The sequence below is a fragment of the Alternaria infectoria genome, assembly GCF_024043175.1.
Source record: "Alternaria infectoria strain BMP 0036 chromosome Unknown scaffold_8, whole genome shotgun sequence".
In the NCBI taxonomy this organism is placed as follows: Eukaryota; Fungi; Ascomycota; class Dothideomycetes; order Pleosporales; family Pleosporaceae; genus Alternaria; species Alternaria infectoria.
Window position 1 is genome coordinate 1,219,718 of NW_026250697.1, and position 25,926 is coordinate 1,245,643.

The following is a 25,926-nucleotide window of genomic DNA, read 5'->3' on the forward strand; positions in this document are numbered from 1 at the left end:
GACTCGACTTGAACTGGTGTTCGACATGGAATGCGGCGGCTGTCGGCCTTGGGTGCCGTCTTGTCGTTTCCAAGACGGAGCAGCTGTCGGAGCTCTAACAACGTGGCGATTCGGCCCTGCCCAGTTGTGCCCAGCAGATGACAAGAATGATCTGAGGCAGGTATCGCAACATCATCTCTTCTTCATTATATCACGTTCCGCTCTCCGCTCCGCCCTGATGGACCTCGCTTCGAATCTGCGACTTTGTGGGTGCGGGATCGCGTCTCGGACTTGGTTCTCCAAGTGGCCTGACGTTGACACACGGAAACTGCATGCCGCCACAAGGATTCGTTCCCTCCGTTCGCCGTGGCGTTCCGCTCGTATTTGCTTGTTTTTTCCACAGCGCTATCGCTGAGCATCCAAAACAGACTTTCAGGGGCTGGATTGTGGGTGGCTCGGAATAATGGAGTGGACAGGAATTATCTTCTGGGTGAGTTTTCGTTTCAGTGGAGGGCTTGGCGTCACTATGCACAGTGGAAGTACCGGGAGCCTGACTGCTGGCCCGCACCGAACGAAACATGGACTAATGGATTCCAGATAATAGATTCTGTCGGATTAGAGTATGGACACGAGATTGTCGAGAGCTGATCCCAGCTTATTGAACTGTCGATTGTTGAATGAGGCTCCGGATGGGCGCGCTTCCGCAAAACCATCACCGTGCGGTACCTGGTTAGCGACCCAGCATGTTCGGCCGTCGCTGACAGCACCAGGCGAAGACTGTCGGCAGTCAGAACCTGTTGGAACCCCCGAGTATCTACCCGTGAAGCTGCGATCGAAGCCTAACGCCGCAGCCGCTGTCAAAGCTGCTTATCGGACGAGACGCGGATGCCTTATCCAACCAACCCAGAATGTCAACCAACCCTCAACAGCTGAATCATGACATGGGGACGCTGTGCGGAGAGACTGCGGCACCATGTGGTGACACGGCAGAGTACTACGCATGACGATATCCACTGCTCAACGTCCGGCTCCGGAAGAACTTCGTGAGAACGTTAAAGAAGTCCCCGGTTTTCGAAAGGTCCGCGTCCCCATGGGCCTTTTGTGGAACGCGCCTGACGTAGTTGATGGAGTCCGCGGGAACCCAGCATGGACCTCGCCATCATTACAAGAAACTAGCCGTCACAGCGGAGTGAAGCTACCAATTGACCGCTCCCGTGGCAAAATGCAAATCAGACGTTTAGCAAACCACACGACTAAGAAGTCTGAGACAAGATAACATTGTCTTTTGTCGTTGTTGTTTGCGTAACGTGCAGCGCAGCTCTGCGCGGGATGCTTCTTTGTTTCTTCTCGGCTCTTGGGCACCTCCCGACAGGGGAGATCTGCACAGACCTAGGAAGATGTCGGGCTTGGATTTGTTTCCAGATCTGATTAGAAATAGTGCCTGGGGCTCGTCTCGACGCTGGATCGGGTCGATGCTGGGCGAGGGTTGCCAGAACGCGTAATTGCCACGGCCGACACCTGGCTTGGCAGAGCAAACTCTCTGGAGGTAGCGTCGCTGATCCCCAGTCCTGACTCCTCCTCCACTTCCTTACCCCAACTCCGTCTATGCTCTTTCCGAACGTTCGAATCCACCCTCCGCGCGTCGCCTGTCAACAAAAAATGCACCCCAGCGGCCATTCGCGCCGACAGTTGCGCGTGGCTGAAACATGTCATCGCAAGGCAGGGTGACGAGTTCGCTGCAGCCACACCCGCACTGTCTGATAACCCTCTCAATATGATACGGCTTCATCGCGGCGGCGGGAAGAAGCAAGCATCGAAGCCAGCGTGGGTGTTGATACTTGGCAAAACGCCCTAGCCGTCGATCTCTAGGCATGCCTCTGAAGCGGTTGTGGCTGTGTTGAAACTCAAGATAACGAAGCAACGAACCGCACCGGCCCGCTGATCTTGTTACACTGCCAACTTTAGCGCGACTTGTCTGTCATGTACTCGACATGTTGCGCCTAACACTCAACCCTCGTCGGCGGTGTCGCCGAGCTTGCAACGCCGATATTCTGCACTGGCTTACGCGCTTTCACTCAGGCCGTCGGCCGTTGCATCCGCTTTCCTGGAGAGACTGCCAGAGTCGCAGCATTCTCGGCGGTGTCACCGCGAGAGTACTCATTCTTGACCCTTGCAATATAACTGGGCCGGCCAAGGCGGAATTCGTACATCACTACTCGAGCACATTCTTGGCATGCCGACCCAATCGAGCCTCATCACTCATCACATCTCGCCCGCTGATACTACGCCAAGGGTCGGGGGCCCGCTCCGCTATTTCACCCAACCTTGTCAGGCGCCTCAACCCCTATAATCGCCTACCAGATGTCTATGCCCACCGGCAACTTCGTTTTGGTGGAACAAGCCAAGAGCGCACAGCCTATGAGCAATCTCGACATCCGCACACGCGGTTGTGGGATAGGGCATGCGGCGTCTACGTACCGTGGTAGTCTTGCCCAGTGCGTTCCAATCCCGTTTGTTGTTACGCACGTTGAGGAAGAAGGGGTGGCGATGCCCAGCTTTGTAACAAATGAGGTCACTAGAGACAAAGCATGCCTCCCTTGGAGCCGGCATGGTTGGCATGTTTTCACGACAACGAGTAAGCGTGGGGAAGTCCAAACGCGAGATGCTCCGGAGAATCCACGACCGCCGATCGCTCTCACACCGGATTAACGCGGCGCACTAAACCTTTGGGCCGCCGGGCATTTGAACCATCTAAAAGAGTAATGAAGTATACCCTGCTGCCGGCGGAGTTCAGACGCCCGTATTGCCTTGGCTTCTCTTGGGCTTGCACCCTTGCGTTGCTTGTGCGTTGCTACTGCCATTGCCCCATTACACGACCCGTTTGACTACCACGTCACTATGGGAGGAGCCAGCCACATTCTACATGGGGGTTACGCGCGTGCTTAACGAAGTGGAGCCGTAAAAGAACCCTCTATCAATCTAAGCCTTGGGCTCGTTCCCCATATCCCATGCCTGCTTCCACATGAGTACCGTACTTATACCCTCATCTCCGCCGCTTTGACAGCTGATCGTTTCCGTACCTTTTCACCAGTGCGTCCATTTGAGCGCTTCCCCTCCAACACGTGCTATCCGTGTTGAGCATCTTATCGCGTCATCGTCAAACACCTTTTCAGATAACTGATTGCTCCTTCCACCTTTACCTCACGGCCCGCACCTTCAGTAAACACCGCCAACATGCCACCTACCAAATCTTCATACAAAGAGAGTCGGCAGTACAGCGAAGGAACGCTGCCACTCTCCGAAGCACCAACTGCGACCAATTCGATGCGAGACGAATCCCGACATGCCAGTGTCGACACACTTGACGAACCCAACTGGCCGCAGTCATGGCGTGCCTACGCCTGTCTGCTGGGCTGCTTCTTTCTCATGTTCAACTCGTGGGGTCTTGTCAACGCCTACGGCACGTGGTCTTCGTACTATGTGGGCCACTCACTGCGAGGTGTTGACCAGCTTGAACTGAACCTGATCGGATCGACTCAGTCCTTCATTGTGCTCCTGCTTTCCAACGTAGTTGGACGCCTCTTGGATGCGGGGCACTCGCGCAAAGTCATCGGCTGTGGCACTTTCCTTGTGCCCTTTGGGCTTTTCATGCTCTCTGTCGCACACCCCAGCGATATTGAGGCCATTGGAAGCTTCGGTCCAATTTGGGCAACTCAAGGCCTAGTGGTAGGCTTGGGCATGGGAACCTTCTTTGTCTCCAGCTCTCAAGGTGAGTGGTAATTGATACCGTGAATTGCCTGTACTGACTCTCTCCCAGTTGCTTCAACATGGTTTCCCAAGCGCAGAGGTCTTGCCGTAGGCTATGTCGCCTGCGGTGCCAGTGTAGCAGGTGTGATCTACCCTAGCATGCTCCGCTTCCTGATTCAATCGGTCGGTTTCAACAATGCAGTACGCTATGTCGCGACTCTCACCTCAGTGACCTGCATCTACTCTTTCATCTTCTGCACCCCAGACCCCGCCCACGAGCACCACGAGCCGAAGAGCTGGGGCAAGCTCAGGACTTGGTTCGACACTGAGGCCTTCAAGAACAAGGCTTGGTGCTGGTTCACTGCAGCCGTCGCCTTTATGTTTTTTGGTTTCTACCCAGTCTTCTTCAATCTCGAAGAGGTCAGTATTCCTACACTGTTCCTCATGCTTGTAGCTAACAATGTCTAGTGGGCATCAGTGCGTGGCTTTGGCACCCGCGACCGTACCGGCTCATCAGTAAGCCCTGCCGACACTACCGACAAACCCCTTCAAACCTTCTGGCTCCTAGTCATCATGAACGGAGCTTCGACTGTCGGACGGATGCTCCTCGCTCACTTCTCGGACAAGGTCGGCGCCCTCAACATGCACATCGGCTCTCAGTTCACCGCATCCATGCTCACACTGGTTCTCTGGACACTAGCTGGATCAGAGACTGATGCGATTGCCTTCTGCGTCGTCTTCGGTATCTTCTCTGGCATGGTCATCGGCCTTCCTCCTGCGTCCATCGGCAACATTCTCAATTGCTCCTACACTGCGCCTGGCACTACTCACTTCGCAAAGAAGAAGCTTGGTCACTGGACGGGTATGATGTACACATTTGCTGCCATCCCAGCTCTCGCCGGTCCCGTCATTGCTGGTCATCTCATCACACAATACAACACCTACATCACCGTCCAGATGTGGTCCGGTGCCAACCTGATGCTCTCATGTATCTGTATGGCCGTATCCCGGTGGTATCTACCATGCGATAACGGCGAACATGCGAAGGAGGCAATCGCGCGCAGACTTAGCAAAGCTGAGACAACCGAGAAGCGCAGGGCCAGTGACCCCAACTCACCTGACCCTCTATCACAGGCCCCTACCCGGGTGCCCAGCAACGCAGGCTCATTGCGTACTTCTTCTGACACCCAAAATGATGCTGGTAGGATGGTTTAGCAGTCTTCCCTATACTCGGTGGCTTGATATCCGTTTTCATTCCTTGTTTGTGTTTTCTGCAAGGCGTCTGGAGCATCACTTAACGAGGTTATGACCGCTTCACATTCGTCTTAGCACGGAGGGGTTCTTGATTTCTTGCTTTGGGCTCTATACATGTTCAGCCGCTTTCGCTACTATTTTCTGCTAGACTTTTTCCACGGAGGACATCGAGGGTTCCCACCGACCAAAACTTTCCGTTTTGAATTACGATTCAAGACAAACGTAGGCGCAGGGAGCTCCCTCGATCAGGGTTGAGCATCAGTTTACGGGCTACAACGCATAGAATCAAAACCATGATCTTCTACTTTGACTCTCATCCTCGATCGTGATACATCGTCTGGACATGTTGCTCTAGAGGAAGCGCGCCCGCCTGCTTCCGAGAACCCAGATGTCGCGCGCGGTTCTTCACCGCTCCACTTGCTCAGGTTTCCACACCATTCCATACCGACACATTTGGGCTGCCACGCTGTAAGCGCCCCACGGACAAGAAAAACCCCTCAAATTACGTGCACACATCACGAGTTCATCACAAACTCCCGTCGCAATGGTTCAAATTGATCACTGTTCCGGCTCGGCAGTTTGAACTTCCGCAAAAGCACGTCCTGTAGATCCCGGTTCTGTGAAGATCGCAATCTGGAACTTGATCGATGTGCAGAAGCTGCGTTTCGCATTTTCGAAGGAGTAAGTTCCGAGGTGCGAAGGTTTAGAAGCGCTCATGTACGACTTCGTTAGTGTTGCTTTGAGGGCAGTGTTAGCGTACAGTGTCTTCTTCCGAAAGGCAGCTGGGCCGGTGCCTAATTCTCCTTGATGACATACATGAACGTGTCGCATTCTCGTTGGCGTGGTGTGTCGTGAATGTACTCAGCCACCTTTGGTCTACCACTGCATCGGAATGGCAGCGATCGATCGACAAAGCCCGCGATGCGCTGTAGTAACTTTCAGTATCTATGCGCAAATTCTGGCCAGGCGATCTTGTGCTTCGAGAACAATGGGCGGTTCCTGACGTTTCTGTGGTACCGAACGTTGAGGTGGTGACACATAGCCAAACATCGAACCTTTTCGTTGGCAGCGCTCGAGTTCCGTGGTCGAGACCGGATCTTGGGACGACGCAAGGTCACACATTCTTCGTCCTGTTAAGGAATGTGTAGTATCTCAGGTACTCAAAAGACTGGAGACGGTATATTGGCAATGTACACATGCTTACACCCGTGATCGTAGACCACTGATCTCTTGTCTCGGAACAGAACGGAGAGGAATACCGAAGTCGTCAGCCCAAGAATTGAATGCACGCAAGCCCACCCAGAGTGCCAACGCCCAGGTTCAAGGCATTGCTTCGTTGCAGCAAGGGGCAGATGCCTGTGGGGTGCCGGTAAAACCTTGCGCATATGCGCAATATTTACCCATAGCAGTATTCTTCCATCACTTGCATTCCATCTCGCATCAAGGAAGCACTAGTCAGATGCCAGGTGGGAGGCTGAAGACCAGCCTCAATATCTTGGGATGATTAAGACCATCCCTGCATTACCGCACTTATCGCATCCACCTTTGATCTTGCGGTCGAAACGCATGGGCCGAGATTCCGGTATCTTGGCGCTTGGGAACCACGATATTGGATGATTTGGTTCGTAATGGGTATGTTGGGAGGTGTGGTCATCTGTACGCTGCTGCGCTGGTTCCACAGTTGTTTGTGAATCTGGTACGTTCCGCGGACGCGTGCAATGTTACCTGAACAGATAGCCGGAAAACACAGAATTAGTAGAGTCCCAAACGGGATGAGAGAGTTTTTGCTGTGGAACACAAGATGCGTGCCATGGCGGGCGATGTAACGGGGGAAAATTGGTGTAGTTACATGGCTGTGGCGCTTTGAGCGGAAGTCACACTGACCACCAACGCATCTGGAGAAGAGATGAGAGTCATGTTAGCATCTCTGGGGTAGTCTAGTATGCTGCTGATCAACGTCGATGCCATTCCGATGCGGTCGTCTACTTCCAAGGTTCCTTGGCATTTCGGTAGAATGGAAAGCGAACCAGATTCCCAAAGTCATAACAAGTCTAGCACAACTTCCAAGACTTGTCCCAGAAGAGCGGCTCTGAGGGAAATCCACAATGATACACCTGCTGAGCCACCACCGGAGTGCCCAAGCCGAGAAGTACATGCCCCCCCTCGAGGATAAACAACAAGCAAGCCTTAGCCCAAACAAGCGATGCAAAATTCCCTCGTTCCGTCTTGACCTTCCTTCACAGTCTTGGCATTGCACTTGCAGCGGCTGTGGCTCATCTATATAGCGGGAAGCCAAGCAATCCGCTCGTCTTGTCGCGGCAGCTCATCCTGCGGTGAGAGCGGGGCCCAGGGTCTCCATGGTACATGATTAGATTGGCATCGGCGCGAAATCTGTATCCGGTAGGCACTACGCCGTGCGTGGTCGTCGCACCAGAGATATTGGTGCGTGAAGGTGGTTGGTGGCATTTGATGTCTCCTGTTTCGGGAGCAGGTACATGATGTCGATGTACATATACCAAGTAGCGCGGCAAGCTTGGCTGCATTGCGCAATGCCGATCAGTATAGTGAGGACAGATTTATAGTCTAGATCGGATTCGCATTTGGGCTAGAAACAGTCATATGACGGTGAAGCGTCTGGATGCGCATGTACAGTTGAATCGTAAAATCGCTGCTTGGCTATACGGAATCTGTGGCTCAGGACTCCCGACCAAGACTTCAATCTGCTTGTGCAAGCGCTGTGTCAATCACGTAGATGGAGATGACAGCAGTTTGATGACATACATTAGAGACATGCAAGATCGAAGATAGCGACGCGTCACCCGACGACATCGATGTGATCGCAAAGTGAAACCAGATACATGATCAGTGACAGAACGCTAAACATGCCCAGACTCCGTCCATGCAAGTATGCAAAGGCCCCCACTGATGTGTGGATATCTGTAATCGCTGATAAGGACATTTCCAGACTCCACGTAACCAGTAATGATGACTGCAAGACGCCTGTCGCTTAACAAAGCTCCCGAACATTCTAATGTGTTACTACGCCACCTTCGACATACTCGGCGTTTGTACACCAGGTTGCGCAGTGTGCCCTGCAATCTCCAAGACACTCGTAGAACTTTCGCTGCTACCTTGCACGGTCATGCCCAGCGCTCGTCGCGCGTACTCTTTCTGACCACTCGCCACATGGTCAACTGGAGACTGTGTGGTACTATGACCGTTGGCCGTGCCGTCCCCCGCGGCAGCAGCTGGAGGCTGTAACCAGTGCACACTGGTGCATCGGTTCACAAGTCGCACGGTAGTCTCGTCAACGGGTGCAAAATGGTTGCCGCTGGTGACAAGTAGATGAAGGAGCCGCAGTAGCTCGTCACGCTTATAGTGAGGTGGCTTGCTGATCTGGCTGTGCATAAGAATGGGGTGCAGAACTCGGAGGTAGGTATGTCGTAATGCGTTTGCCGCGGCTGAGTCGTGGGGTAGGTCTATGAGGTTCCGGAGAATGACGTCGACCAAGACATGAAGATCGTTGGTATAAAAGTATTCGGCAGTAGAAGGGTTGCCGAACAGAAGATAAAGCACTTTGAGAATTAGAAGCTGAAGGGACGTCTCCGACTCCCTGTTCAGAAGGAGAATCAGATTGCACCCGAAAGTCTTGTATGTCAAGCCATGCGTCGAGATAGCTTTGATGACCCTGTTCGTTATGCCAGGCCGGCCGTCGGTATGACGGCTAGTGGAGGCCACAAGGTACTGCTCGTTCAAAACCAGCTGTCTCAGTGTTAGCTAATAGTCAATGGTATGTGTATGCAGACGTACCAAAACGCGTATCACAGGATAGTGGTACGGGTCGTCAGCGTCATCAGAGGCACCTTCTATGATCTCCAACAGATAGAGGATGAAAGCGTCATTCACCGCCGCTACACATCTAGGGTCAGCAGTCGCTCTGGTTGAGAGGAAAACCAGTCATGTTGTAGCCATACCGAAGTCGTCCCACGTCAACCGTTGAACTCGTGAAGATTCGTAAAGCAATTGGAGGAGTAGTTGATGCACGGTAGTCTCTTCTTGCACGCTCTGCGTTTGTACCAACTCAACAAGCCTAGCAAATGTGCCCTCCGAGTGCATCATGTCAAAGATGTCGTCGTCTTTGCTATTGCGGCCATCATATAGGAGGAACGCGGCGACTATGTGGAGGGTAGGGTTATCGTCTTCCTGTCATGCTCGTCAGCCTCGCTCGACCAGCGGCCATAGACAAGGCATGCGCCAACGTACCTGCAAGAGGCAATATATTATCTGCCGCCGCACATATTCCTTGTTGGAGGCGAAGAGTTCGCCCTCGAGCATGCGAAATATGCATTTGGCAACGCTGAAATCGGTTTGGAGGTATTCGGCTAGTCGTGGTCAACGCTGGTCATGGCAGAGGTCGGAGATGCGTACATCTATAGTTGGTGGTGACATTAAGAAAGGATCGGAGCGAGTTGTCGATGATGTCGTGCTGGTGACAGCGCGTCGAGACTATATCGTCGAGTTCTGTGTAGCGTGTTAGTCGAGGCTGCTGTTGGTGGGGTTGCGAGGCGCGCTCACCATCCCAGAATTGTTGCTCATTCTCGAGATCATACGACACCTCAAATGCCATGTCGTAGTCGCGGGTCTCTTGCCAAAATCATCCTCTCCAGCGATGAAGGCTGCGGAGGGCTGTGCAGAGAGGCGCAAACTGGAGGTTGTTGGAGTGTTGATGCGAACAACTGACCATCCGGAGATTCACCGGCGTTAGCTAGTGCGTCACCGATACTCTTTTGGGTATAGGGTAGTCTGTTGTTACACATGCGCTGGCAGTAACAACCCCAAGTCGTGAGCGCGATGGAGTGCTTCTTCACAATCGATCTCGGGTGATCGTTGCAGCATTTGTGTGAAGTTGAAGACAGAAAAAAATGCGATGCTGAGCTTCACCCTGCATCTGATAGGCTCAACCCTGCTTATCGTGCTGGCATGCCATCGTCCGTACTCTACCAAGTTGACCACTCACGTGCCACTATGTGTGTGAGTATCTTCAACCTATGTGGAGCTACATATCCACGGATTTACAGTTCAGATAGATTGTCTATCACGTGAATTTGGTAATACTATTAGGATGTCAAGTGCGCGCCCTTCCATACCCCTCACCCTCATGCGTGTCACTGCGCCCTTCTCGCCGTCTTCAACAGCTTTTTCCAACATTCCTTTTCAGGAAACATCGTCGAGTAGGATTATGAGACATCTGGCTAGCGTTGTGCTCTTCCACGCCCTTTGCCCATGGTAGCGCAGCCATCGATCCATGTGCCGAAACTTCCCAAGAGGACGAACAAAAATGACTGATAGCAGCAGAGCAGGCAGAATTACATTGTCGAAGCCCAGTTTGATTGGACGCTGATTCAACATTCCCATACATACGTAGCCGTGTGAGTGGCTTCCGACGCCTTCAATGCAATGCTCCGCTCGTAAGCCTATCACTTGTCATATAATGTTACAGTATGTGGTTCACCCCAGTACACATCCGTACTGTCCAAATATCCAAATATCTCTGATATATACACCGCCTCGAACAATCCAATCATCTATCATCTTCATTCTTCACTGACTACTTCCTTCTCGCGACATACTACACACCCCCGGCCAACTGCACTCTTGATGACATGAGCATGCGCTACTTTTGCGCCGACACTCCTTGTCCACCTACCACCGATATCCTCGGCATCGGTGGCCAGCTGCTGTTGTAGACCAGCCGCAACACTGGCACTAGCACTTGTCTTGGGTAGTAGGCAAGTGAGGTGGAAGACGTGACCACATGCAAAGCCCACGAGCGTGTCGCGAGACAAGGGCATAGGGCCACCCTCAACAGTGGCGGTCTCTTCTTCGGCAGTAGGAAGCGTGAAAGGACGGTGGCAACCTACACAATGGCCAGGCGGTGCCTCGCCTTGAGGAGCTTCCGCAGGGGCGGGGTCGATGTTCGGTGCGTTAGTTGTGGAAGATGCCGCCGTTGTCTTCTTGTCTGCCTTGGCCGTAGCCTTTGCCGCGGAGACGGGGTCGATGCCTTTAGACTCAATGTCGATCTGTCCTTTTGCATGGCGATGCTTTTTGTGGCCTTCGCCGTCACATGGTATGACTTCGAACTTGACACCCCGTTTCTGACCGGCACGCAACGTGTCCATACCGGCTGCTACCTCGCCCCGGAGGACTCTTGCGACACCTTCTGATATAGAGTGTTGGATTTCATACTCACGCACCATGCGACCAATGCCATCCCTTAGCCCTTCGATTTCCAGGCCTTCAGGGATACGGCGGACGAGCTTGATTGGATCGATTGCTGTTCCGACCTCTTCAAGCAGACCGCGGATGAAGTGGGGCTTATCCATAGAAAAATCCAGCAAGTCGTTCCAAAGATCGGGATCATCTTGCTCTTTAGCGAACGAAATAGCGAAGCTAACGTCGGAGAGCTTCTCAATAATCAGATAAAGAGCACGTTTGGTTTGACCGGTCTTGGAGAGGATGTGCCTACAGTAGGTTAGCAAACGTGGAAAGTGATGTAGCGCGAACAGCCAATGACTTACACAAGTTCTGGAGTGTACTCTCTTCTCTCGCACTCCGCGGTAGCTTTGCTCAAATCAAAACTTTGAGATTTGCGCAGGTACTCCATCAATAGCGGTCGATCGTACTCTGCGAACAATTCCACCATGAGATCCGCGAATTCTTCTGCAACGAGCTTTCCGTCGGCTGCTAGACGATCCTCAGCCACTCTCTCTTTAGCTGTCTTGGCTGTTCGCTCATGCGTTTCTGGCTTCCAGAGTTTTCGTAGGTAGAAGTGTAGGAATGGTCTGAACGACGGGCCTTTCGCTTGCAGTTGGCTTTCGACGTCACTTGCGGGAATGGTGCCCCGGCAGCCCTCCTCTACGAGAACGTCGATGGCTTCCGCTGACGCTTCTTCTAGCTCCTCTAATTTCGTGGACGCAGACTTCATCTGTTCTTTCGAGACGCCCATCATGATGAAGCCCGGGATATCGTCGCGTACGGCTTCTACAAGGTGAAAGTCTCGTATTAGAGTCATTGCTGCTTCCGCATTTTGCAAGCGGATGTAGCAGCGTAGCGCCTCTCTTTGCCTACCACTGGCAAGGAACAATTTCGCAAGACCGTCTTGCAATATCCGCCAGTCTCGACCTTGTATGTCGCCCTCGATAGAATCCTCCGTGACGTCGCCGGCAGAGAGTTTGCTCTTGATTGCCTCAATAACACTGTTGATGTCGAACAGGTCAGGATCCCAATCTTCGAGCAAATGCTTGAAGCGTATGCGATCATGTATGATGTAGTGGCCCAGTATCACTTCGTATACCATTGAAGGTAGTGGAGGTTGTATGGGCTTCTTTGGAACATAAGGTGAGATTTCGTTGAAGTGGTTCGTTTGTGCAAACTTCCACACCCAATGTTCCCATCGTGTGGAGGTGCCGAGTACGCGACCAGCAACTTTGCCTGCCTGTTTCCATTCGCCAGCGCTAACAAGCTGTTGTACCCAGAGGTCCCCAATACGACGCTTCTCTTTTTCGACTGCAGAATTTTGGTTCGCCTTTGTAGCAGACAGCGTCGTTTGAGATTCGCTGTCATCGGCAAAGAACTCGTGTAAGCTTCCCTGCTGCTTTGTTGGGGTACCTGCATCTGAGCCGTCTGACGATGCCTGAGAGACGGACGCGATGATCTCGGGATGGTCCTCCAGAAGCTCCCACGCATCTTTGTAGTTTTCATGCTCGAGTTCCCATTGGAAGTGATCAGACAGCTCTCGTTTTATGGCCAGTACACAGTCATAGGGGCTCTGTATGAAGACCTTCAAACCCGCGGTTGCAGCGTTTGGGTGTGCCTGTTGTTGGCGCTTGCCCGATATTGAGCCAGCAGCATTTCCAGCGCTTGCTGATGACATGGAAGGCGCTCTCGACGGCGGCTTATCAGAACCGATGGGAAGGTTCATCACACTTGCCCCAGAGCTGAATATGCGAGCGGTAGCAGCGCCAACATCCCATATCCCGCCACCAATGGCTTCCAGTGCACTTCTTTGTGCAGGTGTCATCGTCTTGGGGTGTGGCACATACAGCGTGCCCAAATGATAGTCCGCAGCAGATAAGCTTTCGAATCGGCTGACGGTCAGAGAGTCAACTTCAACCTCGTCCGAGGTCGCGGCATCAATGAGTTTGAGCTCAGGAGAAAGACCGTTTGTGCGACGGTGTCGCCCCCCTCTGGGAGTTGTGTCGGGCCCAGAGACTGGATTGTCATCGTCGTCGCGTGTCCGGTATGCAAGAACAAGAAGCAAAGAAGGGGTATAGAGCGAAATGCCAGAAACAATACAGTCGTCGAAACGAAGGCTAGATCTAATTAGCAAGACGTAGGTAGTAGGAGAAAAGGGACGCACAAATGGACCACCTCGGCGCTTCCGACCGATCTCTCACCGACGTTGCGGCCGACGCCAGCTCCACCTGGCTGTATGTGAACGACCCATGCGGCATCCCCCCATCCTATGATGAGCTTTTCGAACTTCTTCGGAGGCTTCGCGTCCTTGGTGGCCTGGGGTGAGCGGTTGTGTGGTAAGGTGGCCTCGGGTTTATCGGCAAGGTGATGTCCGTTCATGCTCAGTATCGCATCGTCGTCAGACTCAAGCGATCGATCGTCAATCCACTCTATGCGCGCCTTCCACACACCAGCCATCTCTTGCCATATTCGACGGTTCGGCTTTTCGATGAAACCAATCCTCTTCCAGGCGTATTCGGACTCAGCGCTATCGAGGTGAAGATCGGTGCGCATGATGCGAATGCCGTGCTCATTGGACCAGGCTACAAATTTGCCAGAAAGAGACCATTTGATGGCGGTTATGGTACCTTCTCCTGCATGCAGAACGGTATCTTTTCCACTGTGCCCGCCTAGTCCTATTGCTCCAAGCCATCCTTGGGCTGTCTGCGATGCTGAGCTGGTGTTGGCATTGGAACGCACACCCGTTGGACCTCCGACTGTGTGGATAAGCTCGCCAGCCAAGCCTCCCGATAGGTATGAGCGGTCGTTCTTGTAGTCAGGCGACAGCGCCACCGCCTGTACAGGGCGACCAAAGTTGCGTAGCGTGACATCCTTGGGGTCGATGAGTGAAGACACACATACGTGCCCATCGATAGATGACGAAGCTATGTAAATCTGATTGGAAGGTGTCGATGGCACTTGGGCCTGACGCGGCGTCCGAGGGGAGGATGCATTGCCTGCTGGAGAATCGGTTCGTCTGGTCGATGCATTGGTCTGGTCTGCTGAGCGGAGGTCTGAAGCTGTAGGTACGAAGGGCTGGGAAGCTAGTAGAGGCGATACGGAGAGTGCGGTGACGGAAGCAGCAGGATGCGCGTTGTAGGTTCGCAGGACTTGGAACGAGGGTATGCTCAGCGCATGTATGTTGCCATTGTGGGTTCCTACTATCTACATACAATCTTAGCATTCACTCGGCAGCGTGCGCCTGTCGTGGGCATGAAGCATGGAGCTATGACCGTACCATCTTGTCCCCCGCGACCATGAAGGTAGCTGTCGCGTCGCCATTGCGGTAGACGGGCCCCAAGTCCCTTGTCAGGCGGCTGTACTTGAGCTTGGGCTCTTCCTCGACCTCGTCGTCCTCATCGTCGGAGTCGTGCTCGGCGCTGGCTTTCGCTTCGCTGGCTACCTGGTCGACGGGGTGAGGGTCGCGCGCAGGCGTACGCGGTTCGTCGGGGGTGTTTTCCGCAGCCATGCTGGCGGCATGAGCTGCGGCGGGCGTGGTAGAGACCTGGGGAAGCTCCGGCGCGTGGAGATGGAGGTGTTGTTGCAGTCGATGCCCGCGTCGATCTAGGCCTATGATGCTGGCCAAGCCATTCCCGCGGACTTGCAAGGGTCTAGCTTTCCTCCGCACTGCTCCACCACCTCAAGATCCATCGCCAGCCTCGCCGCCCGTTGCTGCGAATTATGTCCGAGCCACGCTTGCGCCGGTGATGACAGCTATTCAAAAACACGCATTCAATGGCTTGACACGGTGTCTTGCTGCGTGCCGCCCGCCGAATCTTCCCCACGCCCGGTCGTTGTTGCGCACCCCCGCAAACCCACTATTCTCGACGACAAGCAGACATGAGAAAAAGATAGACTTCACTCAGAAGCAGGACGAGGCGGCCCTGAAGGAAGAGGCCACAAATGAGACGCAGCAAAAGCCAGATCGCAAGGGCGCGCGGAAAAATGCTGGCAAGACGTCTTTGCGCAGCATCGCAGTCGAGGCGCAGAGATCCCGGGCGTTTGTCAAGTCAAGAGGAAGAACCCGCTTCATAGATCCAGACGCCGAAACCAAGACGGTAACCGCATACTGCGCTGCCGAGACCTACGATATTGCCACCGCCGCTCGACTTGTCAAAGCCCAGGGTTACGAGCTCGATCCCTTCCAGACTGGCCTATACCCACAAGTTATACACGTCCAGACTTCCGATCGGCCGTCAGAGGTCAAGGACTTCCAACAGGGCGACATCTTCATCTTTCCGTCTGGCACCGTGGTGACATGGAATGTCCGAGAGAGAGAAGCGTTGAAGCTGGTTAACCAAGTGCTACCAGCGGCTGCTGAAGGCTCACATCTGGACTTGCTCGAAACAGAAGACTTGGACTATCTCGAAGATCCAAGTAAAGAGACCAGTGAAGTAGTCGGCGACACCATCGTCCTTGGCACAAAAGCAGAGCCAGTATCCGATAGCCCGCCATCGTCTCCTCTGGACGAGCCTCTCAACACGACCGACCAACGGCACGAAGTAGACACTGTTCTAGCAAAGATTGCTTTCTCATCTGGTCTTGCCCGTAGCACCAAGCTGGCCGTCCTGGAAACCCTCTTATCCGCTTACCAGCATTCGACGCGCGAGATCCCCAATATGCTAGCCTCCTCCAAAACCTTCTCCCCTCGGCGCAGCGCTCCATTCACGCGATCCTTCATATTGCGCAAAACGGGCGAACTACTCTCTCTTCGCGCTCAGCTGAATCTCTACTCGGAGCTCACCGACAGCATGCCCGACATCTTCTGGGACTCGCGGCACGAGTTAGGGCTCGGCGAGTACTACGATCAAGTTGGGCGGGCTTTGGATGTCGGAGTACGTATCAAAGTGCTCAACGAGAAGATTGGATTTGCACAAGAGATTGCTAGTGTGCTGAGAGAGCAGTTGAGTGAAAAACATGGATTGAGGCTTGAGTGGGCTATCATCGCACTTATCGCTGTCGAGGTTGTGCTCGAATTCTACCGGCATTGGGACGAGCGCAGGGATAGGGATGATCCGGAGAGTACCGAAGCTTTGCTGAGGCGGTACCTGGAGAGATTGGCGGAAAAGAAGGATGAACCGCGGACTGCATGAACGAGAGTTCTTATGATAGCATTTAGCGCACCTGCATTTGATACCCCACTCTGAAAATACGATCTTCTTTCCACAGGATTGAAGTAACAGGCACAAACGAAAACATGTTGATTCTAACGACCATGTCCGCCCAGCATAGGGGCACAGATATTTACAAGATTTTCCATAACCCTTAAACTATGCTAATACCCGTCTATTGGTCGTCAAGGACGTGCAGGTACTTCTTCTCTTCCCTCTTCTCCTTCTCGCTCATGGGGGGTAGATCATAGTAATTTGAGCTTCGGTAACCCTTGAGGTACTCAAAGGTCAAGCTCTTCAGCTCAACGGGGTCAATGTCCAGGTCCTTGAATGTCTTCGCATCCTTGTCAATAATCTGGTCAATGAATTCGCGCTCAACCTCATCGGCCGAGTGGATAGGCCACCAGAGAAGCTTGTTGGCGTAGTGTGCAATAGGCTTCATGAGGCGCTTGGGAATGTTGACATGGCGGCGCGGCTTCATGGCTTCCTTCTCGACGAGTTCGTTGATCTCGGCCATGGAGTACTCAGTGGGGCCGTACAGCTCGTACGTCTGGGCGGCGGTGGTGTCGTCGTGGAGCATGCGCTCGAGAGCCATGCCAACATCGATGACATGGACGGGGCGGATGCGCTCCTCTAGGTTGTTAGAGGTGACAATGTTTGACGGGTAGGCTAGGCGGTGGAGAAGACGGTCCTCGAAACCGAACATGGGCGCAGGTCGAACAATGGTGGTCTCGGGGTAGATGGAGCGTGCTACTTGCTCTCCCTGAGCCTTGGTGCGGTAGAACTCGGAGGGTGAGTCTAGGCGTGCGCTGTGCGAGGAGACCTGAACAAAGCGGTCAATGTCGTACTTGGCGACGGCATCCACAATGCGCTCTGTTCCATGGACATGTACGTCCTCCAGGTCGAAGTTCTTGGTGGGGTAGTCGCGACCAATGAGGTTGTAGACAATGTCAGAGTGTCGTACGCTCTCTTCAATCGATGCAGTGTTTCGGAGATCCATCTCGATGAAGACAACCCTGCCCAGATCTCCGGCGACCTTGAGGTGACGCTTTGCCATGTCCTCCCGGAAGGGGACCACCACTGTACATCCTGATCGGGCTATTGTCGTCGTTAGCGCAATGTCCCTCCGCTGCCCAATCGCTTCCACGCACCCAGTCGGTTCACAATGTATCGTCCCAAGAATCCAGTGGCTCCGAAGACGGTCGCGGTGTATCCTGTGATGTGTGAGCGTTGGTATAGCACGCCGGCGCGGGTCGCAGCGTACCTCCGAGCGAGGAACGTCCGCCGGAGACAGTCAAGATGGGCTTTCCAGTCCTGTGCTATGGTCAGCGTGTATTTGGCGGCGCGGGGACGAGTCTGGCGAACCTGGTTATCCTGACGTCCGAGTTGAGTTGTTGTCGGCGGACGGACGTAGAGAAGTTGGCGACACGCTTCAAGGGCGTTTGCGCCGACAGCGCCACTGGCGACCGAGCGCAGCGGAGTGGCAGCATGTTGGCGGCGTTCAATGGCGGCGGATATGTCGAAGAGAGCTGCTGGAGATGCCGCTGGGACGCATCAACGTCCGTGGTTGCTGGTCTTGGCGCTATGCGCTAATCGTAGCTTCCGCCGCAACGCCATCAGAGCAACACGTCCCGCACTCGCCAACAACAGCCCAGCTCCGTGATCACCTCCACCAACTCTACACCCGATACCCGCTCCCTCACCTACCATCGAAACTTCATAATCGGCAATCATGGCCATGGACACGGACACGATCCCGAACCTTCTAGGCGATGCGCGGGACGAGGCACCCGAGGAACTCCAGGAATACTTCATCGCCTTTGAGGACTTTTGGGAGCGAAAGCTATGGCACGAGCTTACCGACAAGCTCATCGAGTTCTTCGACCACCCAGAGAGCGCCAAGCAGCGGATACCCTTCTTCGAGACCTTCATCAAGAGCTTCGCAAACAAGATCAACCAGCTGAAGCTCGTCACCTTGGGACTCAACACAGCCTCACAGTACAAGGGTAGGATGCGCCATGCGGGGTGAAAATACACAGCAGCTGACTCTCACAGACGACAAGGAACGCCTCACCTTTGTCAATGACCTCGCAAAGAGCGTCAACAAGCCCGCCTCACAAGACGCCTACGTATACGCCACAGTCGCCGCCGCCAGCATACAGCTACAATTAAAAGACGAGGAGGGTGCCAAGAAGAAGCTCGACGAGTGCGAGCAGATACTGGACACGTTCGATTCGGTCGAGACCGTCGTGCATGCCTCATTCTACCGCGCAAGCGCAGAGTACTACAAGTCCAAGCACGAGTTCGCCGCATACTACAAGAACGCCCTGCTGTTCCTCGCCTGCGTCGACCTTAACGACCTGGAGCTGCGCGAACGCCAGTCTCGCGCCTACGACCTCAGTATTGCCGCCCTCGTTTCAGATTCCATCTACAACTTCGGAGAGTTGCTGCTGCACCCTATCCTCGACTCGCTCGTCAACACCCCACATGCGTGGCTCCGCGATCTCCTCTTCGCCTTCAACCGCGGCGATTTGATGGCATACGACGTCCTTTCCAACAACATCACCAAGGTTCCGCTCCTCAAAGAGCACCAGACCTTCCTCTACCAGAAGATCTCGCTATCCGCCCTTACAGAGACCGTGTTCCGTCGCCCACCCCACGACCGCGCCATGACCTTCTCCGAAATCTCCCAAGAGACCAAGGTACAACCGAACGAGATTGAGCACCTGATTATGAAGGCGCTGAGCTTGGGACTGCTGAAAGGACAAATTGACCAGGTTGCGGAGATTGCACGCATCAACTGGGTACAGCCCAAGGTTCTAGACATGAAGCAGATTGAGGGCATGAGGTCGAGGTTGAAAGAGTGGGACGCCAGTGTCAACCAATTGGGCAACTGGATCGAGGGTGTCGGCAAGGATGTTTGGGCTGCTTGAACAAGGTGCACGTTCGACTAGACGATGAGGACTCGCCTTCCAGAGGAAGCCATGTCAATGCTTGACGGGTGACATGTATCAGTTGATGCAACACGCGTGCATACGATGTAATCATAGATAGTGGCCATAGATGGTCAACGAACGAAAAGACTCATGACACCCCGTACAACTCTCTTGCTTATACATGACATACGCTACAACCCATTTTTGACCATTATTGCCAGAACCCAGTGGAAACTACCAAAGCTCCCACCAACCACGCAGGGAACCAGACTAACCAAACAACAACCTGCGTCCACATGCCCCAAATGTGCCATCCAATGGCACTCTGCGTGAGCACGTCCATAAGACCCACTCCTAGCAGCTTGGTTGCAGTCTGCACAACAAGGAGGGGATTCGTCATGGCCAAAACCAACATCTGCAGCCCTGTGATGCTATTGTTACCACTCCTGCGTACATAACTCAACGGTACACACAGCACACCGACCAAAATACTCAAACTAAAGTTCAGCGTCGCCAGTGCCGCAAGGAACATGCCTAGTAGCAGCAACGAGAAACACTGGAATAGGCAGAGAGCTTGTGGGGTGAGGACATCGGGAGCAGACCACCAGAAGAGGAAGGTTATGATGAGCGGGGCGAGCGTGGTAACATTGCAGGCTGTGAGGAAGAGGTTGGGAAGGTGGTCGGCGTCCCAGTTACTGAAGAGGTAGAGGGGAATCAGACCGGAGGCGTGGGCGGCGAGGACGAGTATGAGGGGGAAGAGGAGGTGGCGTTCTGTTATCACTGTGCTGGCTATGGGCACAATGGCCAAGGAGCCGTCTTTTTCGACGAGTTCTGTTGCTGGTTGTTCGGGTTCAGGCTTCTTTTCACCTTCAGATTTCTCCTTGACTTCTGGATCCTTTGCCTTGGTGTCTGCGGGAGATGGCTTCTCGACGGGGGCCTTCTTGGGGTTTGTGGCTGCGGGGTTACCAATGGGCTTCGTAGTACGTCCGCTCTTTACCCACAATGCCATGGCTGCGATGCTGAAGTTGAACGCAATTAGCATGGCAGAGGGAAGGTATGTGCCGATGCTGACGAAACGCTTGTCTTGCAACAAAAGGTAGAAGAAGAAACTCTGGTGCAGATGTTCAAGGAGGTTGTTCAAGCTTCGGAAAAGCGACTCAATCGTCTTGCCCAGTGACATCTCGTCGTGCCACCCGTTTCCGACTGTCACCAGTGTAATCGCGTCGACGTGGTATGGAATGAAGGATGAATGGGGTCCGGTCGCATGGCCAACGCCTTGCGAGAGCATGCCTCGAAGCATAGTTTGGAGACGCTCCTTGTATGAGTCCTTGTGGTCCCACATCCGTTGGATCACACAGCCGATGCCCATTTGGCTGGAGGCGATCTGGACCGCGGTGTTGAACAGATCCAGGTTGGGAAGTTGACCGTTTATGCCATCGTACACCACATGCAGTTTATCGTATCGGTGACCCCATGGACCTGCGGGATAGTCGACTGCGACCGCTCCTTGTAGTGCCCCGCTCTTGATCTTCAAGCTCTCGACGTAACGCGTATCGTGAGCCTCGTGGTATGCATCGACCCAAGCCTGGGATCCGATCGTGCTGTCGCCGGGAATGAGCAAGATGATGTCCTTGCTCCATAGACTCCAGCGCTTGAAGTAGCGCGCCAGTGTAAGAACTAATGCGACACCAGAGTTGTTGACCTCGTCTGCCATGTTCTTCCAAGCTCCAATCAGCACAATTGCTTCGGTGGCATCCGCGCGGGGCCCCTGGAGGATAGCGTAGACATTTTCGTTTGCGATTGTTTGGTTCGAGACGGTGTAGTTGTAGTGCTGGGTTGCGACTTTGAGGTTCTGTTCGCGGAAGATGGCTTCGAGTCGCTGTGAGCGCCTGTTGTCTCGTTAGTCTCTCTTCGTAGATTATGTAGTGTATACGCACTCGGCGACAGGCTTCTCTATCAATCCATGGACCTCATGGCGATAGGCGCGGAACACATTATGCTCGCTTCCGGTAAAGTAGGTGTGTACCTGTCCAGGCAAGAGCGCGTTCTCCGAGACATATGTCCTGCGCGAGTAGTCGTTTAGCGGAAGAACCAGCAGCCACCCTATTCCAATGATGATGCAGAGCGCGGAGAGGTAAGGCGGTAGCTTGAGCAGGCGTTTATCTTGCCGGAGCGCCAGTATCGAGGCTTCACCTGTCAGCTGTTCGTCCATCGCATATCGCCAGAGCAGAACTCACACAAGAGAGCCATGTTGGAACGTCAATGGCACGTCATGTAAGAGGACAGAAAGCGAAAACCGGGTCGTGACCTGCCCTCTGCCCAGCATCCCACATATCCGTCTGGGAAGGTGCTAAGTCGACTCCAGCGGGAGGATCGTCACTAGCGCGGCTCTGGACCCTAGTCCCATAGTAATCTTCGTGTCTGTTCTCTTAGCAACACACGCGCCTGCATAACAACTCTGCCAACGCCCGGCGTGCTCGCTCCGACCATGCCTATGACCTCGATTCCCCAGATCAGCCCTGCCCGTATACGGTCGTATATCCTGCGCCTGCCGTTCTGCACCAAAGTGCTAGTCGCCGCAATTGTAGGACTATGGGTTGCAACAATTCCCTTCCCGTGGATTAGGGACTTTGGCGCCCTGGAGCCGGCCAAGATGGATTTGACGCAGAGTATGTTTGTTTTGTTACTACTAGGGGAACGTGGTCGGCCACAGTGCTTGTGTTCTGGTCTTGCATCGCGGCGTGGGCGCATCATGGGGCGCGGAACCCACGGAGCTGGCATTGAAGACGGAGGAGAACGTAGCAGGGGACATGCTGCACTTGACTTTCGTCTGATCCAATATGAACATAATGCTAATACAATACACTCGTAGTGCACCGACTCAATCTGTTTCCCGTCCTACATTGGAACTTTATCCACATGATCTTCAACCTCGTCGCCGTGACGCCACTCATCGAGCGATTCGAGTCCGAATACGGAACACTCGTTACATTGGCGCTTTTCACTGGGCGTAAGATATCAACTGGGTGATATGTATAGATAATGAGCTGACCAGACGGCAGCTTTTGGAACGATACCCGGGGGCGTGTACACATTATTGGAAAAGTATGTACTGAGGAGTAACACCTCAGTCATGGGCGCGAGGTATGCCAGATGGGTTTCCAGGGCCGTATGAGGTCGTGCTAATAGCAACAGTGTATGGGTGTTCCTCCTTCTGTCTGCAGAAGTAATGAAGACGCACAAGGCGAACCCGTACTTCAGGTACCACCACGCAACCCCTCTTCTCAATCCAACAACTAACTCTTCGCAGCGTCGGACCATACAAAATCCCCACCTGGACGACGCCCCTGATCCTCATTGTCCTGACCAGCATCCTCGTCCCCTACGTCAGTCTAGTCGGCCATCTTTGCGGCGCAGGTCTCGGCTACCTCTGGGCTTCCGGATACATCAAGTTCCTCGTACCGCACGAGAAGATACTGAGATGGGTTGAGACCAAGCTGAACTTGCTTGGAAGGTTACCGCACTACGTCAGTGTCGACCAAAAGACGTACGGCCGATACGGTGTACTGCCAACAACGAGCGTGCCGCTGAGTAATAGAACTCCGGATGGAGGGCAACGACTTGGGCCATAGTCTTTGATCGAATGAAGTAATATGGTGTGGGCGGTCGACTTGCTAACGGCGTTTTGGTATTGCTCGGTTCCTACGTCACGACGAGGCGTCACGGTCACGGTGTGTTGTGCTACTCATAATACGGAAGATAGAGTATCCTGTACCGATATGTAGATTTGACGCGATACGGCATAATTCTGATGTTCTCCAAGGTATAGATGATTATGGCTTACCACGGTTCGCCAACCCCGCATTGGATTCTACCCACTCACACTAGTCTGCAGACCTCTGATGCCAACAAATGTTCTCTCTAGCCCCACCAACGAAGTCATCGACCTTTACCCACCTTTGAACACTGGCTATTCCGTGAGTAACGTCAATGTATTTTGTTCAATTTTGAAAATTGCCATCAAATAAGTTATCAGCTTAATAAGCTTCCTTGGGTAAGTCGCAACTCAGCACCGTTCTGAGCAATAAACGCTAATACCCCACGAGTGTAGTCGGTTATCACGTCGGTCTCATATCATAGAGTATGACTATTCCTAGCAATAGATATCCGAAGGTCGCCAGTTGTAAGTATTCACTCCGGTATCCAGCGTTCGAATCAGCGGACTAACCGTTAAATCAGCGATTCTGGCAGGGAGCATTCCATTCTTTTTGCCGAGCTTAAGTCTTAGGGAAAGGTTGTGTGTATGTGCAGATGCGAAACTTTTTTTTTGTACATCTTCGCATTAAGGTACAGCAACAATAACCAGCCTAAACCAAGAGTAAACCCTACTCTAAGTTAAGGACGCATTCTTCTTTTGTTACACTACATAAGGTAATAATGTTTAGCTAAGGCAATTATATTCTTTGCATGTCTGCTGCATCGCATTCCTGAATTCCAAGGTTGCTCACCAGCACATTCACGTCGAACATGTCTGCTCCTAGGATTTAAATTTGCAGCGCATCCCAGAACTACTTACACAGATAAGTCTCTTATTCGTATACGAACTTTGCATTTGCCGCTTCGCATGGCATTTACGTACATTGCTGCCGCGCGATGCCCACGCGTTGTCTTCTGAGAGTTCGCGACATACCCAAAACACTTCAGTGCGGATTGATGCTACCAGAAACGGCAATTCCAACAAAGCGTAGATTGTGGCACTATCAGAGGGGCAAAAAGACGAGGGGCGAAAGGCGCGAGGGGCACAGCGGGGTGGTCGTGGAGGGGCAACCTGGACTGTGTTGAGAGAGGGGCACACCGGACATCTCGTGGTGTTGCTCACACTTCAGCTGCCACAATGGTTGGAAAGAGGCGACATATACTGTTATTCTTCTTAATGATCGAGTGGCGTATCCTTATGCCCTATTATGACTCTTCGTCGGTATTCCGGGGTAGTTACGAATGTTGAGCAAGTCTCCATCTCTTGATTTGAACGATACCCGGTCAGGCAGTGCGAAGACCTCGTCGACAAGAGCAGGCAACTTAGGCTTTAACTCGCTGTCGGTTTAAGACACCACTGCGACAAGCTCGTGATACCGTCTTTGATCCGGAAAATGTCAAAGTCATCGAGAATATACATCATCCACAGCTCATATCCAGCCTGGGTCTGACTCCAAGAGGCTACATCCTTCATGGAATAGAGTGCGCATTCGATTCACACTGCGGTCTGATCCTGATCCGGGCTGCTGTTGTCAGAAAGAGCGGTTGAGGTTTTGGATTTGGACACTTGTTGAACTCTTGTACTGTACGCTCGGTGCTTCGTCTCTAGTGACAGACTGGGAGCTGAAGATGAAATTCAACCATGTAAGATCTGAATCAGAGAACATTGACGTGCGTGATCTTCACAATGCATTTATATGGGGGCAAGATGCTGTTCTCATTCGCAGAGTTAAACCAATATCATCATCATCATCATCATCATCCTCATTCGCAGATGCACACTCCACCCTTCCCATATGCGCCCTCTATGCGACGACACCTTCAAGATGTTCCCTCCTGGACTCTCTGTCCATGTGCGTGATATTCTTGGTCGCATTGCGATCTCTCACTGCATATGAGTCTGTCGTACTGCGCCCCGCGTGCCAGATATATTGCGAGACTTGACGGTATAATAGCCCTGTAGTCAGGTGTCCTGATCCGTACCAGTAGCCTGATGTCAGAGAGCTGACAGTTTCAAACGAGCTAGCCGCTACAAATTCCTGCAGGCATAGACAGACTGCAATGAATGTAACGTTTGTCTCGGTCGGGGACAATAACAATTGTAGGAGATCTCGAGGACGAACGATGAAGTCAGACAGTTGCTGCTGCTAGGTACAGTACCACACTCCTTGATTTTAACACTATCTTTCTCGTAGACAAATGAACATGCTGTGCAGAGTATCTTCCAACTCAGGCAAAAAGCCTCGGTTCAAGTCTGGGTTGAATGGTTTCAGTCTCATTCTCTAGGCGACCAGTACCTAGTTCCGCACAGAAGTCATCTTGCAGGCGCATCTGTCGGATTCTAGATACTGGATATTGGTGGCGTCTGGGGGCGAGAACAATTGAGGATGGAGGTTTAGCCACGCGAGGGTGACGTGCGAAGTTTGGGACGCCTAAAACCCGATCTTTGGATGGTAGAGTATGCGTAAAAGCCAATTTCAACCACAACAGCCGGCAAGTTCTCACTCTGGTCTTGAACGCCTCAGTTTATGGTTGTGCCATTTTTTGTATTGCGATCGAATCGTCTCGTGCCAGTCGCGAAACCACCTCTAGACAGCCTGCCCATGCGCTGTTATGTGTCGATCATCTTGTATTTCCCTCAACACGCGGAAGCTATGCACGACTCTGCTCATCGCGTAATACAGCCGTTGTAATCTTGCCTATGCATATTACATGCTTCCGAGGCGCCACAGCTGAGTTTGTGATGGGCGCGCGCCGCCCCTGCTAGTTTTAGCTACCTAGCGCACAACAGGCTGGGAAGACGCGATATTTCCACGGCTCTCGGTCTGTCGTACAAAGTATTCGGAGAC

General features: G+C 53.1%; 8 protein-coding genes across 8 annotated transcripts; 4 read left to right on the forward strand and 4 right to left on the reverse strand.

Annotated features, from left to right (window-relative positions):
- Positions 1–3,213: 3,213 nt before the first annotated feature.
- Positions 3,214–4,941, forward strand: J4E92_005837 (uncharacterized protein; the record flags this gene model as incomplete). Its single annotated transcript, XM_051497213.1, has 3 exons — positions 3,214–3,748; positions 3,797–4,146; positions 4,195–4,941. 3 exons carry the CDS (start codon positions 3,214–3,216, stop codon positions 4,939–4,941), a joined length of 1,632 nt encoding a protein of 543 aa, XP_051352873.1.
- Positions 4,942–8,019: 3,078 nt separating this feature from the next.
- J4E92_005838 (uncharacterized protein) lies at positions 8,020–9,607 on the reverse strand (the record flags this gene model as incomplete). The annotated part of the gene is made up of 6 exons (XM_051497214.1): positions 8,020–8,742; positions 8,791–8,891; positions 8,955–9,183; positions 9,244–9,362; positions 9,409–9,501; positions 9,556–9,607. The coding sequence occupies 6 exons, from the start codon at positions 9,605–9,607 to the stop codon at positions 8,020–8,022; spliced, it is 1,317 nt and encodes a 438-aa protein (XP_051352874.1).
- A 967-nt stretch (positions 9,608–10,574) lies between these two features.
- J4E92_005839 (uncharacterized protein) lies at positions 10,575–14,743 on the reverse strand (the record flags this gene model as incomplete). The annotated part of the gene is made up of 4 exons (XM_051497215.1): positions 10,575–11,502; positions 11,559–13,352; positions 13,400–14,439; positions 14,513–14,743. 4 exons carry the CDS (start codon positions 14,741–14,743, stop codon positions 10,575–10,577), a joined length of 3,993 nt encoding a protein of 1,330 aa, XP_051352875.1.
- Positions 14,744–14,846: 103 nt separating this feature from the next.
- On the forward strand, positions 14,847–16,367 carry J4E92_005840 (uncharacterized protein; the record flags this gene model as incomplete). The annotated part of the gene is made up of 1 exon (XM_051497216.1): positions 14,847–16,367. One exon carries the CDS (start codon positions 14,847–14,849, stop codon positions 16,365–16,367), a length of 1,521 nt encoding a protein of 506 aa, XP_051352876.1.
- Positions 16,368–16,560: 193 nt separating this feature from the next.
- NUO40 (NADH-ubiquinone oxidoreductase 40 kDa subunit) lies at positions 16,561–17,875 on the reverse strand (the record flags this gene model as incomplete). Its single annotated transcript, XM_051497217.1, has 4 exons — positions 16,561–17,483; positions 17,537–17,599; positions 17,650–17,699; positions 17,751–17,875. 4 exons carry the CDS (start codon positions 17,873–17,875, stop codon positions 16,561–16,563), a joined length of 1,161 nt encoding a protein of 386 aa, XP_051352877.1.
- A 242-nt stretch (positions 17,876–18,117) lies between these two features.
- Positions 18,118–19,318, forward strand: J4E92_005842 (uncharacterized protein; the record flags this gene model as incomplete). Its single annotated transcript, XM_051497218.1, has 2 exons — positions 18,118–18,391; positions 18,441–19,318. 2 exons carry the CDS (start codon positions 18,118–18,120, stop codon positions 19,316–19,318), a joined length of 1,152 nt encoding a protein of 383 aa, XP_051352878.1.
- A 214-nt stretch (positions 19,319–19,532) lies between these two features.
- Positions 19,533–21,571, reverse strand: J4E92_005843 (uncharacterized protein; the record flags this gene model as incomplete). The annotated part of the gene is made up of 3 exons (XM_051497219.1): positions 19,533–21,210; positions 21,259–21,514; positions 21,559–21,571. 3 exons carry the CDS (start codon positions 21,569–21,571, stop codon positions 19,533–19,535), a joined length of 1,947 nt encoding a protein of 648 aa, XP_051352879.1.
- Positions 21,572–21,809: 238 nt separating this feature from the next.
- Positions 21,810–22,953, forward strand: J4E92_005844 (uncharacterized protein; the record flags this gene model as incomplete). The annotated part of the gene is made up of 5 exons (XM_051497220.1): positions 21,810–21,990; positions 22,194–22,331; positions 22,384–22,465; positions 22,517–22,582; positions 22,632–22,953. 5 exons carry the CDS (start codon positions 21,810–21,812, stop codon positions 22,951–22,953), a joined length of 789 nt encoding a protein of 262 aa, XP_051352880.1.
- Positions 22,954–25,926: the final 2,973 nt, after the last annotated feature.